General features: G+C 42.0%; 1 protein-coding gene across 1 annotated transcript in view; it reads left to right on the forward strand.

Annotated features, from left to right (window-relative positions):
• The window catches only part of LOC128776455 (uncharacterized), a 102565-nt gene extending 92430 nt beyond the window's left edge, over window positions 1-10135 (forward strand). The window contains 5 exon segments of the mRNA XM_053900705.1: window positions 3269-3501; window positions 7372-7526; window positions 7687-8452; window positions 8516-8976; window positions 8979-10135. Coding sequence (XP_053756680.1) covers window positions 3269-3501; window positions 7372-7526; window positions 7687-8452; window positions 8516-8976; window positions 8979-9761 — 2398 coding nt within the window. The 3' untranslated portion in view covers window positions 9762-10135.
• Window positions 10136-18718: the final 8583 nt, after the last annotated feature.

Raw genomic sequence — 18718 nt, forward strand, 5'->3', positions numbered from 1 at the left:
AATCTCTACCTTTAATTGGAGGATTTAATCCATTTATATGTATTGTGATTTCTAATCAAAGTTATTTCTCTTTTTTTGGATCTTTTCTTTGCCTGTTTTTTCTTCTTTTAAAAAATTATTCCTAGCCCTCTTTTGGATCAATTATAATTTTTCCCTATCCCCCTACCCCCACTAATTGCTTTGGACAGTATATACCCTATAACTATTCTCTTAATGTTTACCCTTAAATGTAAAAAACATATTCAGGGGCACCTGGGTGGCTTAGTTGGTTGAACATCCGACTTTGGCTCAGGTCGTGATCTTGTGGTTTGTGAGTTCTAGTCCCACATCAGGCTCACTGCTGTCAGCTTGGAGCGCATTTTGAATTCTCTGTCTCCCTCTCTCTGCCCCTCTCCCACTTGTGCTCTCTCTCAAAAATAAAATAACACTAAAAAAAATTCGTATACTTAATCAGTTGCTCTACTAATTTTTCAAACACAAGAAACTTACACCCTTTTAACTTTATTTTCCATGTAATTGTTGTTTGAATTTTAGTTATTTCTCTGTATTAACCCCAAATTAAATATTATTATTTAATTACATATGTATTCAGTTACATATTTAACAATTACTTTGCTCATCATTCTTTATTGTGCTTAAATTGTCTGGGTAAAATTTCTCTTCCTGAAGTACATCTTTCAGAAATTCTGCTATCAAGTTTATTGTATATATGTATATGTATATTTCTATAAATAAATATATGTGTATGTTGGATGTTGGTATGTACAGAATTTTTTTTAATGTTTATTTATTTTTGAGAGGGAGAGAGAGAGAGAGAGAGAGGAAAAGCAGGGGAAGAGCAGAGAAAAAGGGAGACACAGAATCTGAAGCAGGCTCAAGGCTCTGAGCTGTCAGCACAGAGCCCAACGTGGGACTTGAACTCACGAATCACGAGATCATGACCCAGCCAAAGTTGGACACTTAACCCAACTGAGCTACCCAGGCACCCCAGAGATTTTTTTTTTTTAACTCATGCCCTTTCATGATTATCAGAGTACAGATTTATAGGCTGACAGTTATTTTTTTCTCAGCATTTTGAAGATACTATTCTTTAGGCTTCTATTGCTATCAGCATAATAACTTAAAAAAAAATTTTTTAAGCAAGTAGGGGAGGGGCAGAGAGAGAGGGACACACAGAATCCAAAGCAGGTTTCAGGCTCTGAGCTGTCAGCACAGAGTCCAAGTGGGACTTGAACCCGGGAGTTGTGAGATCATGCCCTGAGCTGAAGTTGGAAGCTCAACCCACTGAGTCACCCAGGCGCCCCTTAGCATAATAACTTATAAAGATAGCATGTCTTTTTTCTCTGGTTACTTTTAATATATTTTCTGTGGGACCCAAGGAATTTAACAAAAATCTCCTACCCCTGGACAAGCAGAGCAAGACTAACTCCATTTTGTGCTACACCCACCATCTCATGTATAACCTCCACATGACCTGCTTATTGCTTAAGACACTCCCCCACCCTAGTCAAGCCGCTGAGCACACCCTTACTGGAAACCGGCTCATATAGGAATGCGGAACCCCTAACCGCCAAAGAATGTAAACCCCACCTTTTGCCCGCCAAACTTGTGCGCCAATTCTTAAACCCCGCCTTTTGCCTGCCAAACTTGCGCGCCAATTCTGACCAGAGTGATAGGCTAGTTCAAACAGTTACTATAGGGTAAATTGTAATTCAATTGGCCACCTGTGTGTGGACTGAGATGACTATGCAACTTTCTGTGTGTGTTATAATCTCATTGGCCACTGGCCCCTATAAAACTGCTACTCCTCTTAACCTAGGGGTCCAAGTCCCTGCTCCGCTGTGTCGGGTATCCTTGGGCCCAAGCTCGAGCTTGCAAATAAACCCTCGTGCGTTTGCATTGGTGTCGGGTCCTTGGTGGTCTCTCAGATTCGAAATCGGGGCATTACATTTTCTTTCCTTTGATTTTTTTTTTTTTCCACACAGTTTCCCTACAATGTGTCTAAGTATATATTTTCATTTGGGTCTCATTGTGCTTTCAGAATCTGAGGACTCATGTCTTTATTCTGGAAAATTCTCAGCTATTATTTCTTTGAATATTGTGTCTCCCTGATTATCTCTATTCTCTTTTTCTAGTAATCCAAATAATTCTTCTCATTCTTCCATATCTTTTACTGTTTTAAATATCTTTATCTTCCAATTTACTAATTTTCCTTTTTTTTAAAAAAATTTCTATTTAATGGAGTTTTTAAATTAAGCCGTTATATTATATATTTTTTAGAAGTTCTGTTTTCTTCATTTTCCTGATTTTTAATCTTCAAGTAGCTTATTCTTTTCTTATGGTTTAAATTAATTCCTTCAGGTCTTTATTTTTAAATGCTCTTTTTATAGTTTCTTTTTCTATTTTTAATGTTTATTTATTTATTTTTGAGATAGAGCACAGTGGGGAAGGGGCAGAGGGAGGGAGAGAATTCTAAGGAGGCTCCACCCTGTCAGCACAGAGCCTCACACAGGGTCAGAACTCATGAACTATGAGATCATGGCCTGAGCTGAAATGAAGAGTCAGATGGCTGACTGAGCCACCCAGGTGCTCTTGCTTATTTTATAGTCTTAAGCTAGTAGTTCTATTATCTGAAGGTACTGGGAATTTAACTCTGCTGTTTGTGGTCTCTGTGGCTTCTTATTCATGAAGTTCCTCTTTCCCCACATGTGTTTTATAGTTTTTGATTAAGCTCATCTTTAGCAAGGCTTTATCTGTAGGAATCCCACATGGATTACATTGAAGGTATGTCCCTACTAAGCAGTTTTCCATTTGCCTCGAATGGGCAAATCTGTGTTATCACTCACTGGGTCTTTTTATGTGGATTTCTAGACTGAAAGATTTCTGAACCATTCAAACAGTGTAAATTCAAACCCAAATCTACATGAAGCTTTTTTTCCCCTTCCACCCAAAGCCCAGGCCAAGACAGGCAAAATTCCTTATCACCTCCCAGTGCCCATAGTTGATTTTTTTTCTTTTATTGAGGGTATAGCCCTCATCAGTCCTGGCTTTATGTAACTGTCTCAGTTCTAACTCTACTTCACAGGCACTCAATGCCTAATTTCCTATATTTGCATGGACTTTTGAGATTATATCCAAGACCAGAAAGTTTGCTAGAATATCAATTCACACCTAGCTTTTAGGTTTTTTTTCTCTCTTAATTTTTAGTACTTGGGGATTTACTTTCCATAACTGTAAGCTCAACTATGCATTTAATGCTATTTTTCAGAAGGAACTCCACTGTCAGATCTGATTTATGCTATCTTCTGAAATTCAAGTCAACTGATTTAGATCTGGCTCTTGCTTCTCCATCAACCTTTGTGAACTTGACATTTTATACTATTCTAGAAGCAACCTTACCCAGGACTCAGACTTTGGATCCCTTCCCTCCATTCCTACTCCTGCCCCAACTTCCAGGGATCCTGGCCAGGGCCAGACTCTGTACTCCAGCCAGCCTCGAAGGTAATATTGGCCAATGATAGCCTCCTATCTCATTACTGAATCAATACTCCCTTACCGTCAGGCCCATCCTTAACATTGCCTCTAGAATGACTTTTTCTAAAACCCATATCGATTATATCACCCCCTATATAAAATCCTCTGCATCAAAATGAAGCCTATTCTATTAAAAAAAGAAAGAGTGCTATATTATTTTAAAAAAGTCAATGTTCTAAGAGCCAAAGAAAGGCTGTAGAGATGTTCTAGATTAAAAGAGTAAAAGGATACAACTAAATGCAATGCTTTATCTTAGAATGGATCCTATACTGGAAGGGAGAAAATGCCTTAAAAGATGTTACTACTTTAGTCGACAAAATTGGCATATGAACTCCAGATTAGATAAAAAGTATTGTATTAATTAGGATTAAATTTTATTAATTAGGATTTAAATTGCATTAAAAAGGATTAAATTTAAAGTTGATAACCATTCTGATTATGAAGAGAGTATCCCTATTGTTAGGAAAAGTACACAGAAATATCTAGAAGAGGACCATGATTACTCTTAAATGGCATTTTAAAAAGAATGTATGTATACGTATATGTATGTGCACATGTATGTATGTATGTATGTATGTATGTATGTATGTATGTATAATGAAAAGGAGAGTGAGAAATCAAATGAAAAGCAAATGGGACAAAATATTAACAATAAGTGAATCTGGGCATAGGATATATATTGGTGTTTCTTGTACTATATAAACTTGTAACTTTTCGGTAAATTTGAAATTATTTATACACAAAAATTTTAAAATGAAACAAAACACAAAACCCTCCACTGTTTCTCCACTGCCTGAGGATGTAATTAGACACTTGGCAACCTGGCTCTGACCCCATTCTAGCTGCAACTGCTACCATTTCCCCTCTCTTATCCCAATTAGCAGGTTCCTGCTTCCCTTTCCCCAAACATACCACAGCTTCCTATCTTTGCATATGCAGGTCCCTCTGCCTGGAGTTCATTCTGCTTTCCTGCTCAGAAAATCCTCATTTCCCCAAGGTCCAGCTCACAATGATCTATCTCTTCAATGAAGTTTTCTGAAAACTCTTACAGAAAGCTAGAAACAATATACTATGTTTAAAATAAGAAACATGTAAAATAAAAGATTTTGAAAGAGTTGGCTCATTTCATTGTACAATTTGTTTAAGTGCATGTATGTACGTACGTACGTATGTATGTATGTATGTATGTATGTATTTAAGTAACCTCTACACCCAACATGGGCTGGTGAACTCAGTACCCTGAGATCTAGAGTCGCATGCTCTTCCCACTGAGCCAGCCAGGGGCCCACAAATATTTTTAACTTTAAAATTTTCTGCATGATTTAGTGTATATAGTTTCAAAGTCTTCACTCAACATGAAACTTGTATTTGAAACGTTCTATGTTACAATATGTTATGCTATAACCTTTTGTACATCCTATAAGATAGAATGCTATATCATAATTATTTCTTGAGTACTGGTTTGGCCAGACACAGTGTGGGATGGGAACTATCATCTTTATATTCTGACATTTGGCAAGATGCCTAGGATGTAGTGGAATCTAAATTAATTGAATGGTCATTGTGTAAAATAACCTAATTATCAAATATAATTTTAACATGCATATACACTCGTCTCCCAAGTTTAACATCACTATCATCCTAGCAAATGAATAGCAAACATTTAGCCAAAATGTTTTCACTGAACCTACTTCTTCCCATGGGCAATCTAATAAATAGAATTTACATTTCTCCTGTTCTCTCCAGGCAAAATGGCAAGTAAGGAGTGGGTGAATAAGGGCTATGGGTCTACACAAAGTGAAGCCTTTTAAGAGCAAATTTACATAGAACCAAATCTAGTTATGGTCAGAATTTGAAAATCCCACCAGACTCAAAGCAATTTGTAAGTAACAAAATCACATTTCAAGTCTATTTGTCTCTGGTTTCTTACAGTGTCTGTAGGTAAATGTGTGTAGGTAAATCAGTCTTTGAACAAACATCAACATTTTTGTGGCTAGATTTGTCAGATAAATGTGTGTATTCATCTGTCTCTGTGCTTAGAAAACAAGTAATTTTATACTTTAAATTTATCAGGACAATTATATTAGTGGATATTTAAATAACCACTGTGGAAGTAGAAATTTTTCCCTTCTTTCCTTATAGGTTCTTTGGCTGGTCTAATAATTAAATTGATTCTAAACAGATTAATGGAAGAAAAACAAACAAAATTACTTATATAAGGGAGCCCAATAAAGCTATGAAAATTTCAAAAGGCAGCCTCAATAACATCCAGAGCTAAAGAAAGGGGTAGGAGTCTGGGGATACCAAGGGAAGGAGGGCCATTCAGAGGGAAACAGAGAAGTTTAGAAAACAAAGATTGCCCTGTTATGCAGATTAAGTTTCTTAGGTAAAAAGGTCCACCTATGGTAATAGCTCTCTTCCTGGTATCGCCCCCTTTCCAATGTAAATTTAGGCCATTAATGTGAAGGTTAAGAGATTCTCCTGAATCTGCTGGGTTTTCATTGCTTTTAGCTCAAAATAATCCTTGTGACCAAAGTGGCATATTTGGGGGTGATAAATTCTGCTCCCCTTCAGCAGCATCCAAGTGCTATGTTTTCTAGAGAATAAAGAAATACAGTGCATTCTAGGATCTAAATTAAAGTTAAAAATCAAAGTAAATTTCTATTTTTATGGTCTGAAACCTACTGAAAATGAGACATGAACCCCAAATCTAATTTAAATTTTAGCTAAGAATATCCTAGCATATCAGTTGTTTCCTGGAATTTTAACTAATATTTGAAGAGGTGGGAAGAGACATTTTCCTTCTTTTTTTTAAAGGAAGAGTTAAATAACTACCAAGAATTTTATTTTATTTTTTATTACAAACCTATAATATTTTGAGTACTTTTGTGTTTTAGTGCTGAAAGGGCGGGCCTACGCCGGCCGGCTCCATCTTGTTCTATGTCCTTCACCTAGATCACGCCTCCTCCCCTTGAGTAACTTCCCGCTCACCCGTTCAAACTTCCAGATCAAAACACGCCCAGCGACCTGTGTAACAGGACTCCGACCCTTCCCCAGCCAATCGGCGGAGGCCACAGCCATTACCTCACCAACTGCCCCTAGGCCCAATAAAACCTTTGTGCTTTGGAAACTCGCTCTCTCTCCCTGGTATCTCACCGCTGCATTGGTGCAGGTAGGGGATTGAGCTCGAGCTAGCTCGAATAAAGGCTCTTTTGCTTTTGCATCGGACTCAGCTCCCTAGTGGTCTTTGGGGATCACGAATTCTGGGCATAACATTTGGGGGCTCATCCGGGATCCCCAAGACCCCCGAGGGACCCCCAACCCGGAGAGCCTGACTGGCCACGGTTAGTGTCTGTCTGTTTGTTCTGTCTTTTCTGTGTGAGCTCATTTCTGGAATTCTGGTAGTGCCCGACGCGGTCTAAGTGGACGCACAGGAGGACCACAGGCCGGGAGTTTCGGAAGACGTTCCGATTCTCCCTTCTGGAGGGACGTGGAATCCCCTCATCTGTTTTGGAAGGTCTAAGCTAGCTTTCAGTTTTGCTTCCATGGAGTTGGAAGACTTTCTAGGGGCCCTCTGTTTGTCTGTTTTTGTGTTACTCTGTTTTGTTCTGTGGACTTACTGGATGGATGTTATGGGATAGACTCAGACTACCCCTCTACCCACCCTCTTGACTTAAGCCCTTCCTAGCCCCGCTCCCTCCGGAGCCAAACCCATTCTTGCTTTGCAGAGTCAAAGAAGAAGAAAAGTCTTATCCAGCCTTCAGCACCCCTCTACCCTGTCTTACAGGGGGGTACTGAAGAAGAATTAATTTTTCCTCCCCCATATAACCCCTCTAGGATGCCGGAAGAACACCATCATCCCTCTCCGGGGAGGCAGACGCTGTTCTGAGAGCGGGAGGTGGAAACGCTCCAGTGGGAAGCCCGCCCTCTACCAGACAAAGGGCTCAGAGGGAGCAATCCGCCTCCGCCGCCGACTCCACTATTCTGCCCCTGTGAGCCACCGGACCCCCAGATGCGGAGGGGAATCAGCCCCATCACTATTGGCCTTTCGCCACTAGTGACCTCTACAATTGGAAAGCTCAGAATCCTAAGTTTTCCGAGAAACCGGCAGGGCTTATTGATTTATTAGACTCTGTTCTTTTTACCCATCAGCCCACGTGGGGCGATTGCCAGCAGCTTTTGCAGGTCCTGTTCACGACTGAAGAAAGAGAAAGAATCCTCAATGGGGCCCAAAAACTAGTTCCGGGCACAGACGGGAATCCCACCACCAACCAGGCTCAGATAGATGCCTCCTTCCCCTTAACTTGGCCCCAGTGGGATTTCAACACGGCAGAAGGTAAGGAGAGGCTCCGGGTCTACCGCCAGACTCTAATGGGGGGTCTCCGAATGGCTGCTAGAAAGCCAACCAATTTGGCCAAGGTAGGAAATGTACAACAGGGAAAAGATGAATCTCCGGCTGCCTTTTTAGAACGGATCATGGAGGCATTCCATACCTATACCCCCTTGGATCCAGAGGCTCCGGAAAGCAAGGCAGCTGTTATCATGGCCTTTGTAAACCAATCGGCCATAGACATTAGGAGAAAATTACAGAAAATAGATAGACTAGGAGAAAAAAGTCTGCAGGACTTACTGGTGGTAGCCGAAAAGGTATATAATAACCGGGAGCCTCCTGAGGACAAGCAGCCTCGTGCCATGGCGGCTGCCAGCAGTAAGCAGACTCGAGACCTGGCCAGAATACTACTAGCTACCACTGCTGACTCCCCCGAGGAACAAGACCGCCATCTCCGGCAGCTGGCAGACGACGCAAGAAAAGGTAAAGGAACCACCAAGGGGGGGAAGCAGAGGCTGCAGAAGGATCAGTGCACATACTGCAAGGAGATAGGGCATTGGGCCCAAGATTGTCCAAAAAGGGCCGGCGGTAAGGGAAGCAAGACTGATTGAGTAAAAGTCCTAGAGCTAGATGAACTAAGTGGTTAGGGGAGTCGGGGTTCGGACCCTCTCCCCGAACCCAGGGTAACTCTTAAAGTGGAGGGGACCCCTGTTGACTTCCTTGTCGACACCGGAGCACAACATTCGGTCCTCCACACCCCACAAGGAAAACTAGCCAGCAAGAAGTCCTGGGTACAAGGGGCAAATGGTATGAGCCAGTATTCATGGACTACCCGAAGAACAGTAGATTTGGGAACGGACCGGGTATCCCACTCGTTTATGGTAATACCAGAATGCCCCTACCCGCTGTTAGGACGGGACTTACTGACCAAGATTGGAGCTCAGCTAACTTTCAGACAAGGGGGGCCTCAGGTCACCGATGGCAAGGGCCACCCCATCCAGGTCCTGACCATGAAACTGGAGGATGAATACCGCCTCCACTAGGAGGCGCTCCTGAGAGAGGATAATATAGACAGATGGCTTCAAGAATTCCCCTCGGTTTGGGCAGAGATGGGGGAGGGATAGGACTAGCCGCTCACAGGACCCCAGTCCTGGTAGAGCTCAAGCCAGGAGAGAGTCCGGTAAGGATCAAACAATACCCCATGTCTCAGGAGGCCCGGAAGGGGATCCAGCCACACATCCGGAGACTACGAAGCCTAGGGGTACTAGTTCCTTGCCAGTCTGCCTGGAACACCCCCCTACTGCCGGTCAAAAAGCCTCACACAAATGACTACCGACCGGTACAAGACCTCCGGGAAGTAAATAAGAGGGTCGCGGACATACACCCAACTGTTCCCAACCCATATACTCTCTTGAGCTCCTTGGCACCCTCCAGGGTCTGGTATACTGTACTAGATTTAAAGGATGCCTTCTTCAGTCTGCCGCTGGCACCCCAGAGCCAACCCTTGTTCGCCTTCGAGTGGCATGAGCCGGAGGAGGGCTACAGTGGGCAACTCACCTGGACACGGCTACCTCAGGGATTCAAAAATTTACCCACCATCTTCGACGAGGCACTACATGAGGACCTGGGTGAGTACAGAAGGGAGCACCCTGGCCTCACCCTTCTACAGTACGTAGATGACATCCTGATTGCTGCCGACACGGCCAAAGACTGTGAGCGAGGGACCCAGGACCTGCTGGCTACCCTGGGGGCCTTAGGGTACCGGGCATCCGCGAAGAAGGCTCAGATATGCAGGGAGAGGGTTTTGCTGAGATCGCCAGGCCCCTATATGAAGCTACCAAAGAGGGGAAAACATTTAAATGGGCTGAAAAAGAAGAAACTGCCTTTAATCAGTTAAAAAAGGCCCTCCTAAGTGCCCCAGCCCTGGGCCTACCAGACATTATGAAACCCTTCCACCTCTTTGTAGACGAACATAAGGGAATAGCAAAAGGGGTTCTAACTCAAGCCTTAGGCCCCTGGAACCGCCCAGTGGCTTACCTGTCTAAGAAACTAGACCCAGTGGCTGCCGGCTGGCCGCCATGCCTAAGAATTATTGCGGTGACAGAACTCCTAGTCAAGGATGCAGACAAACTGACCCTAGGACAGGAGATCTGGATCACGACCCCACACGCCATTAAAGGGGTCCTGAAACAGCCTCCTGATAGATGGATGAGCAACACACATGTGACTCATTACCAGAGCCTCCTACTCAACCCTCCACGAGTGCCGTTCCACCCCAGCACAGCCCTCAATCCTGCAACCCTGCTGCCCTACCCTGACCTAGGTGCTCCACTACATGACTGTGCGGGAATCCTGGAACAAGTACACGGATTCTGGACGGACCTGACCGACCGGCCCCTCCCCATGCCGAGGCTACTTGGTTCACTGATGGCAGCAGCTTTGTGCAAGACGGACACAGGTATGCGGGTGCAGCGGTGGTCACTGAAATGGACACCGTATGGGTGGAGGCTCTACCCTCCGGAACATCAGCCCAGCAAGCAGAGCTCGTCGCCCTTACCAAGGCGCTAACGTTGGGAGCTAGAAAATGGCTTAACAACTATCGGACTTGGGAGACCCAGTTTTACCAGACCTGCCCAAATACTCCCAAGAGGTGTTACAGCAGATCAAGAAACTCCCTATGGCCCAGGAGATAAAGAGATGGTGATATACACCTAACAAGGAGCTCGTGCTGCCAGACCGGCTTGGAGTCTCAATATTAGAGCACATGCATCTGTCTACTCACATGGGGGCCCGAAAATTAAGACTTAATCCGACATGCCGGAATCAAGATTCACTAACAGGACACCAAAATAGAGCAAGTTGTATCTGCCTGTAAGACCTGCGAACTCACCAACTCGAGAGCCACATCAAATAAAAAAGAAACCAGGCTCAGAGGCACCAGACCAGGAGCCCAATGGGAAGTCGACTTCACTGAAGTCAAACCAGGAAAGTATTTACAGACACCTTCTCTGGCAGGGTGGAGGCATACCCAACCAAGCATGAAACGGCTCAGACGGTGGCTAAGAAGCTACTAGAAGACATCTTACCCAGGTATGGTTTTCCTGCCATGGTAGGATCAGACAGTGGACCAGCTTTTATCTCACAGGTAACACAGGCAGTAGCCAAGGCGGTGGGGGCAAGCTGGAAATTACATTGTGCTTATAGGCCCCAGAGCTCAGGACAGGTAGAAAGAATGAGTAGAACCCTAAAAGAGACCCTTACCAAATTAACCATGGAGACTGGCGGGGACTGGGTGACTCACCTACCATACGCCCTTTACCGGGTTAGAAACACTCCTTACACTCTGGGTTTTACTCCCTACGAGATCATGTTTGGCAGGCCACCCCCTGTTATTCCCAGCCTTCGAGCTGAACTTATTGCTGAGTTTGAAGATCTAGAACTTTTTCTTTCCTTGAGAGGTCTCCAGAGGGCACACGAGGACATTTGGCCACGCCTCCGTGCCATCTATGAGGCTGGCCCGACCCTGACACCTCATCAGTACAGGCCGGGAGACTGGGTCTGTGTCAAGAGGCACCACTGAGAGACCCTCGAGCCGCGCTGGAAGGGACCCTACATCGTGGTGTTGACAACCCCCACCGCTCTCAAAGTAGACGGCATCGCGACCTGGGTCCATCACACCCACGTTCGGCCAGCGGACCCCTCCTCGATCCAGAAGGACTTCGTCACGCGATGGGCCATCAGTAGGGACCAACACAACCCGCTCAAGCTCAAGCTACAGTGCATTTGACCCACCTAATGTTGGTAACTCTGTTAACTCTGCTTGTCATTGCTCATGCTGCCGGGAGTCCCCACACCCCCCAAAACATCACCTGGCAGATCATAGACACCAGCTTGGGGACAATACTTAATCAGACCTCCCAGAGCCACCCCAGGGACACTTGCTTCCCAGAACTTTGCATAAACCTCCAAACTCTGTTCCCCTTGTCACCATACATGCAGCCGGTCCCATGATTGGGTCCCTAAGCTACATGACAAGGGGGGAATGAAAGGGCAGGCCTACGCCAGCCGGCTCCATCTTGTTCTATGTCCTTCACCTAGATCACGCCTCCTCCCCTTGAGTAACCTCCCGCTCACCCGTTCAAACTTCCTGATCAAAACACGCCCAGTGACCTGCGTAACAGGACTCCAACCCTTCCCCAGCCAATCGGCTGAGGCCACAGCCATTACCTCACCAACTGCCCCTAGGCCCCAGTAAAACCTTTGTGCTTTTGAAACTCTCACTCTCTACCCGGTATCTCACCGCTGCGTCGGTGCAGGTAGGGGATTGAGCTCGAGCTAGCTTGAATAAAGGCTCTTTTGCTTTTGCATCGGACTCGGCTCCCTAGTGGTCTTTGGGGATCACGAATTCTGGGCATAACAGTGCAACATGAAGTCTATAGATTCTGATATTAGGTGTCTCAGACCACATTCTTTACAAATAAAAAATCATCTTATTTAATTGAATCTCCCCTTCACATTATAATTCATAGCATTTGATTTCTTTTCAGTGTTACTACTCTTTTCTCTTTTAAAAATTGAATATGTGCTGCAACCAGAGCACTTGAGTTACAAAACTCAGTGATTATATTTTATATAAAATCCTCTGATCTACAATTAGGGACTAACGAGAACATGCTGTTGACTCAAAGGTTGAGAGCCTTGTATGCGACGACCCAGAATAAATTCTAACTCCTTGAGTTCTAACAATAAGCTACAGCACATTATTTTCTCTCTTTTCTTAACTCCACCTTTGCCCCACATATGACATTATAACTCAAGAGAACTAGAGATGTCTTTCCTAGAAGAGAATTAGATCAAACAAAATTGCTATTGGCAAATACTTGGAGAGCTTGGCTCTAGAGACTAGAACCCATGGGTGGAAATCATAGACCTACCAGTACCAACTCAGTGTAAATACTTTCCAACATTAACAGCTACCTCATAACAGAATGGACTGCTCTGAGAGAATCCAACTTCCCATTAGGGGAAGTGTTCAAGGAGCAGCAGGTGACCATCTGCAAGGCTATTGCCAAGGGGATTCCAACACTGGACCAGACACTGCTATAGTAATCCAAAGTCTAAGACTCTAATGCTGCTATATTGGAGACTTAACACTTACAATATTATCATTCCATCTAGTTCCTGTCACTATCAAAGTCTTGCCTGACATTTTGTCAGTATAGGTTAAAGTCATTGGAAATGGTCCCTGCACCAGACCTAAGTGTCAGTTTCCTGATCTAGAAAGAGAGAGGATTGATGAAATGCGTTCGAGAATTCTGTCTACTTTTAGCCAGATTTTTAACCCGTAAGGAGGGGTCCACTGTGTATTTAGTTCACTAACGCTTTTTGGTTAACATGTAAGAAATTTAATAAATGCACGATATTTTTTAACAACATTTATAAACTTTGGGAATCTGTTCATTTTCACTGGTTCAATTTTGGTCATTTTGATTGCTTTTGTCAGTGGGGAAAGATAATGCCACATAATTAAAATAATAAATAACCTCCCCAGTAATTTATGTTTGTTAATCTTGTGACAAGACCTCCAGCTATATTTTGTTAGAACTAACTAAAAATAGTACATAACTTGCAGCTTATGCAAATTTTCACAACTTAAAAACTGAAGATATGCTGTGACCAGAGTTCTTAAATTACAAAGCCTAATGATTATATTTGATTTAAGATCTTCTGATCTATAATTAGGGACTAATAAGGACATGATGTTGACTCAAAAAGGTTGAGAAGCTTGTATATGATGACCCAGAGTAAATCCTAAATCCTTGAATTCTAATAATAAGTCATAGCACTATATATATAAAATACATATAGTACTATGTATATAAAATATAGATAGTGGGAATGCAAGCTGGTGCAGCCACTCTGGAAAACAGTATGGAGGTTCCTCAAAAAACTAAAAATAGAACTACCTTATGACCCAGCAATTGCAATACTAGGCATTTATCCAAAGGATACAGGGGTGCTGTTTCGAAGGGACACATGCCCCCCCATGTTTATAGCAGCACTATCAACAATAGTCAAAGTATGGAAAGAGCCCAAATGTCCATCGATGGATGAATGGATAAAGAAGAGGTGGTATATATATATACAATGGAATATTACTCGGCAATCAAAAGAAATGAAATCTTGCTATTTGCAACTACGTGGATGGAACTGGAGGGTATTATGCTAAGTGAAATTAGTCAGAGAAAGACAAAAATCATATTACTTCACTCATATGAGGACTTTAAGAGAAAAAACAGATGAACATAAGGGAAGGGAAACAAAAATAATATAAAAACGGGGAGGGGGACAAAACAGAAGAGACTTATAGATATGGAGAACAAAAGGAGGGTTATGGGAGGGGTTGTGGGAGGAGGGATGGGCTAAATGGGTAAGGGGCACTAAGGAATCTACTCCTGAAGTCATTGTTGCACTACATGCTAACTAATTTGGATATAAATTTTTAAAAATAAAAAATAAAATTAAAAAATAAAAATAATAACACATCTGGAAAAAATATAGATAGTATCTATTTATGCATATGTAATATATAATAATATATATATTTATACTTGTATATATGTATGTGAGTGTGTGTGTATATATATATTTATATAGATAGATAGATATGGCATATATCACTTGCAGATTGCAGATTCCTTGGACCAGCATACCCTAGGCATTTCGAGTACGGAGATGCATCTTCTAGGATTGCCTATACCACATTCTCTGGGATGGGATAACCCCTAACCTCTGAGGTCCCTAACACCTCATGTAGGATCCTTCAACCCCAATCTGTGGGATTCTTTAACACCTCACCTGTGAAATAGCCAATAACCAGCAGGTGTTAAAATTGAAGTCTCTGGGACCAAAGCTACATTAAGCTGTACAGGGGCTGAAATGCAACTTCTGATTCAAGAATATCCAGAACAGTGGCATGTGCAGAAATCCCTGCAGAAACACCCCAACCTCAGGCCAAGTGAGCCAAACCCTTGGACTGTTAGGGTCAGTGATCACTACTAAGCCTGTCAACTTATTTTTTACCAATCAATTCCCAAATAGAATCCATTTTAGTTGTCAATCCTCTAGCATGATTGTTCTACTATTCTATGAATGAGTCCTCCATTCCTCCTCACTTGCCCATACCTGCCATTATGCCCTCCACAGGTTTCATACTCAGCAAACCCTCCTGTATCATCAACTTCTCTGAAGCCTCTTCACCTTCTTGCTCCAATGAAACCTGACTTTTGCCTGCAGATACCGCTTCTCCTGTGGACCTCTCAAATAGTGGTTGTTTATTCTCTCACACAGCAGGGGGAGTTGGTATTTCATTGTGCCCATTGCCATTTCCAGAGCCTTACTCCATTACACTCTTGTAGCCCTCTCCTCTGAGTCAGTGCCACACTCCCTAATACAACCCCCGCTCCATCCCCCACCATAGCTTTCATCTCTGGGCCTCCCATTCACTCTTTGGTCTCCTAGCAGGCACTCCTCTCAACCCCAGTCATTTCAAAATTCAGAGTTTCCATAGGATAGTCTGGCTTCCATCTCTAATGGCTTCAACTTCTGTCCATCTCTGCTGCGCACTCTTGGGGTCACACCCTGGATCTTGTCATCATCTGCCATTGCTCCACTGACAAAGTTGCTGATTCAAACATCTTGCTTTCTGACCACACCTGCCTCTCCTTCAGTCTTTCCCTCCCACTATGATTATTCTGTATCTGAATTTGGATTTTCAGTTCATTGACGTCCTTTACTTTCATGCCTTGTTTCCTTATCCAGCCCAAATCCCATGGCCTGTCATTTCAGTAACACCTTTGCCAGTACCCTGAATTCCCTAGCCCCCACCCTTCTGGCAGAATCTGAGCTCTGTATTTATCCTATTTTTTTTTCTCTCTCTCTCTTTATTTCTACACCCAAGCTGCCTTTTCAGAGAAAGTTAATACAACAAGAAAGAATGGTGTAATTATGAATTCACGATCACCAAACTGAGAGAGTTCCTCAACATTCCTTAACTTACTTAGCAAGCTTCCTATAGTTCCTTGGTCTCACTCTCCACAGCCATCTGAAACTCTTCTCTCTTCAACCTGTAAACACTAATCTCCCATCTCCCACTCAAATCTCTTTTCTTTCAGGGAAGAGACCAAAGTCTTTAACAAGGCCTACAAGTCCTTGTAAGCTTTTGATCTTACTTATCTTTCCAGTTTCATTTGATACTGTTCTCACCTTTTCATTCCAGCGATGGTGGCCTTCTTTCAGTTTGTAAACTGTCTCCCTCACTAATACAGCCTTTGCACATGGCCTCCTCTCAACCTATAATGGTTTTGCTCACCATTCTGCTGGTTGATTCCTGTTCATCATTTATACCAGTGCTGTCCGATAGAACTTTCTGCAATGATACAAATGTTCTATACCTGCACTGTAGTAGGTACTAGCCATGTGTGGCTTTTGAGCACTTGAATGTGGCTAGTGTGACTGAAAAGCTGAATTTTATATTTTATTTAATTTTAATTAACAAAATTAAATCACACAGTTATTGGTTTCCAGTTCTGTTGATATGGCTTTAGTTCTTACTCAAGCCAAGCCTCCTTAGGCAGCCTTCTCTAAATCCCCATCTGGATTCAGATCTTTTCCCTCATGGCCCTTATCCCTTCCTATGGTGCCTATCTTAGTTTTTAATTACATGTTAATTGTGTGTTTATTTGATTGTGCCTGCATTTGCTCATCATTGTATGCCCAGCATCTTGCATAGCTTCTGGCACATCACAAACACTTTTCAATGTATGAATAAATGAATGAACATTGCTAGGGGAAGAAGTAAGGGTGCAGATTAAAATTATTGCCAATAATCTTTAGTGCATCATCTTTGTGGTCCAAAGAAAGATGAGTATGCTCCTGGAGTTGAGGTGCCACTAAGGAATCAACTGGACAACCCATCTTCTGGGTCAATTGGCTAACACTGGTGCCAGTGGATGAACAGACAGATAATACAGACTCCTTGTCAAGGCTAAAGGCAAGCTTCTTGCCCTCGAACTATAGCTATCATCTCATTATCAACACCTTATCAAGTTACCAACTGCCAAAACAATATCTTCCTCCAGCAGAGCTATGGACCTGATAATGTATTCTGATGTACACTGGCTGCTACTGATTTGTTGTAATTAAAAAAATATTGGTATAGGGGTGCCTGGATGACACAGTCGGTTAAGCCTGCTTGAGATTCTCTCTGTTTCTCTTTCTGCCCCTCTCCCCTGCTCATGCTTTCTGTCTCTAAAATAAATAAATAATTTTTTAAAAAATTAAAAAAATACTGGCATAATATATTTGAAAGTAAACACATTATTTCAACACCTGATTTACTCAGTTTAACATATGGCTTATATCTAAATGTGTTTTTAAAAGATTAGACACTCTCAAATGGATAGAATTATAATTTCCCCTGTTTTTAAGGGTGACATAATTAAATGTAGGCAAGTAATTTTTGTGGAAACAGATATATTATCTAGAACACCCCAAAATATTCTGGCTGTATCTCCTACTGATATTCCCCTCAGGAAAAAAATAGGGGAAAAAATTAACCTCAAGGAGGCCCTTCCACATCTAACTCCTGAATTGTTCTAAAAATTTTGAGTAATTTGAGAATTCCTTTCGAAGTAAAAAACTTTTGAAGACTCTCCATTTTATTGCAATTATATTTTTAGTGTTCAGTTGAGTGAGAAAATGTATACTAATAAAAGCTTCTATAAACCTAGTAATGTTCTGAAGTTAATAACTGCCACAGTATTTCTTATTTAAAAATAAGAGTATAAACATATGCATATTATTTACTTACAGTGTAAACAACGTGTGTTTTGGGAACACACACTTGCTCTCCTATCCCCATATCTCTACCATAGTTCATAACCCTTAGGTAGGGAACCATTAGAAAGAGTTTTAACCATATTTTGTTTTTGTTATACATTTGGTATTCAACATCCCACTGATCCAATATTTAAAGCAAGAAATGGAATCACTGAACAGAGATAATCTTAGGCAAAATACAAAGGTCTTTTTTTGCTTATTATATGTGCTTTTGACCAAAAAAATCACAAAAACTGGAGATATTCCAAGAGTTTATCTGAGCTGTTTCTTGCGATGCAATAGTATTGTATCGAAATCATTCATATAGAAATCACCAGATGATGTAGGTGCATTCAGCAATGAAACAATGCTACTATTTTACACTGGCTTTTAGTATATTCAGAAAATAAAAGTGTTATCTCTCCAGTTATGAGTATTGACATTGAAAATTCTCAACTTCTAAGCTCTTTTGGTTTTAGCTCTACTGTTTATATATGTTGAGTTGAGGAGTGAAATATTAGTGTCTATTTCACAAGAGACCAGCTATAAGATCATTTCCTGGATAGTAGCACCTTCCTTTTGCTGATTTAAATCATACTTTAGCCACCAGGTATTCACTCATGACCTTTCTTCCACTCGTTTTTATGATAATAGTTTACATCAATTTGGTGTTTACATATAAATGCCATCATTCTTAGAAGAACTTAATCCTCACCTTACTAGTTATGATAAGCATTAACATCAGTGATTCAAGAGAACAACACCATGAAAGCTTGCCCATTTTAAGAACTTTTGTTTTGTTTTGTTTTTGTTTTTTGCTTTTTTGGTTTTGTAAAATGCGATACATTCCATTCACATTTTAGTGGAAACATACCTAGATGACAACCAAAAAGCCAGCTTCCTTTGGACAATAGTTATTAGGAGCCAGCTATTAAAAGTTGCTCCATTTGTAGTTAATTTTCCCATCCTCAAGCT

Source organism: Panthera pardus, unplaced genomic scaffold, assembly GCF_024362965.1.
Source record: "Panthera pardus isolate Hobbes unplaced genomic scaffold, ASM2436296v1 HiC_scaffold_13, whole genome shotgun sequence".
NCBI lineage: Eukaryota > Metazoa > Chordata > Mammalia > Carnivora > Felidae > Panthera > Panthera pardus.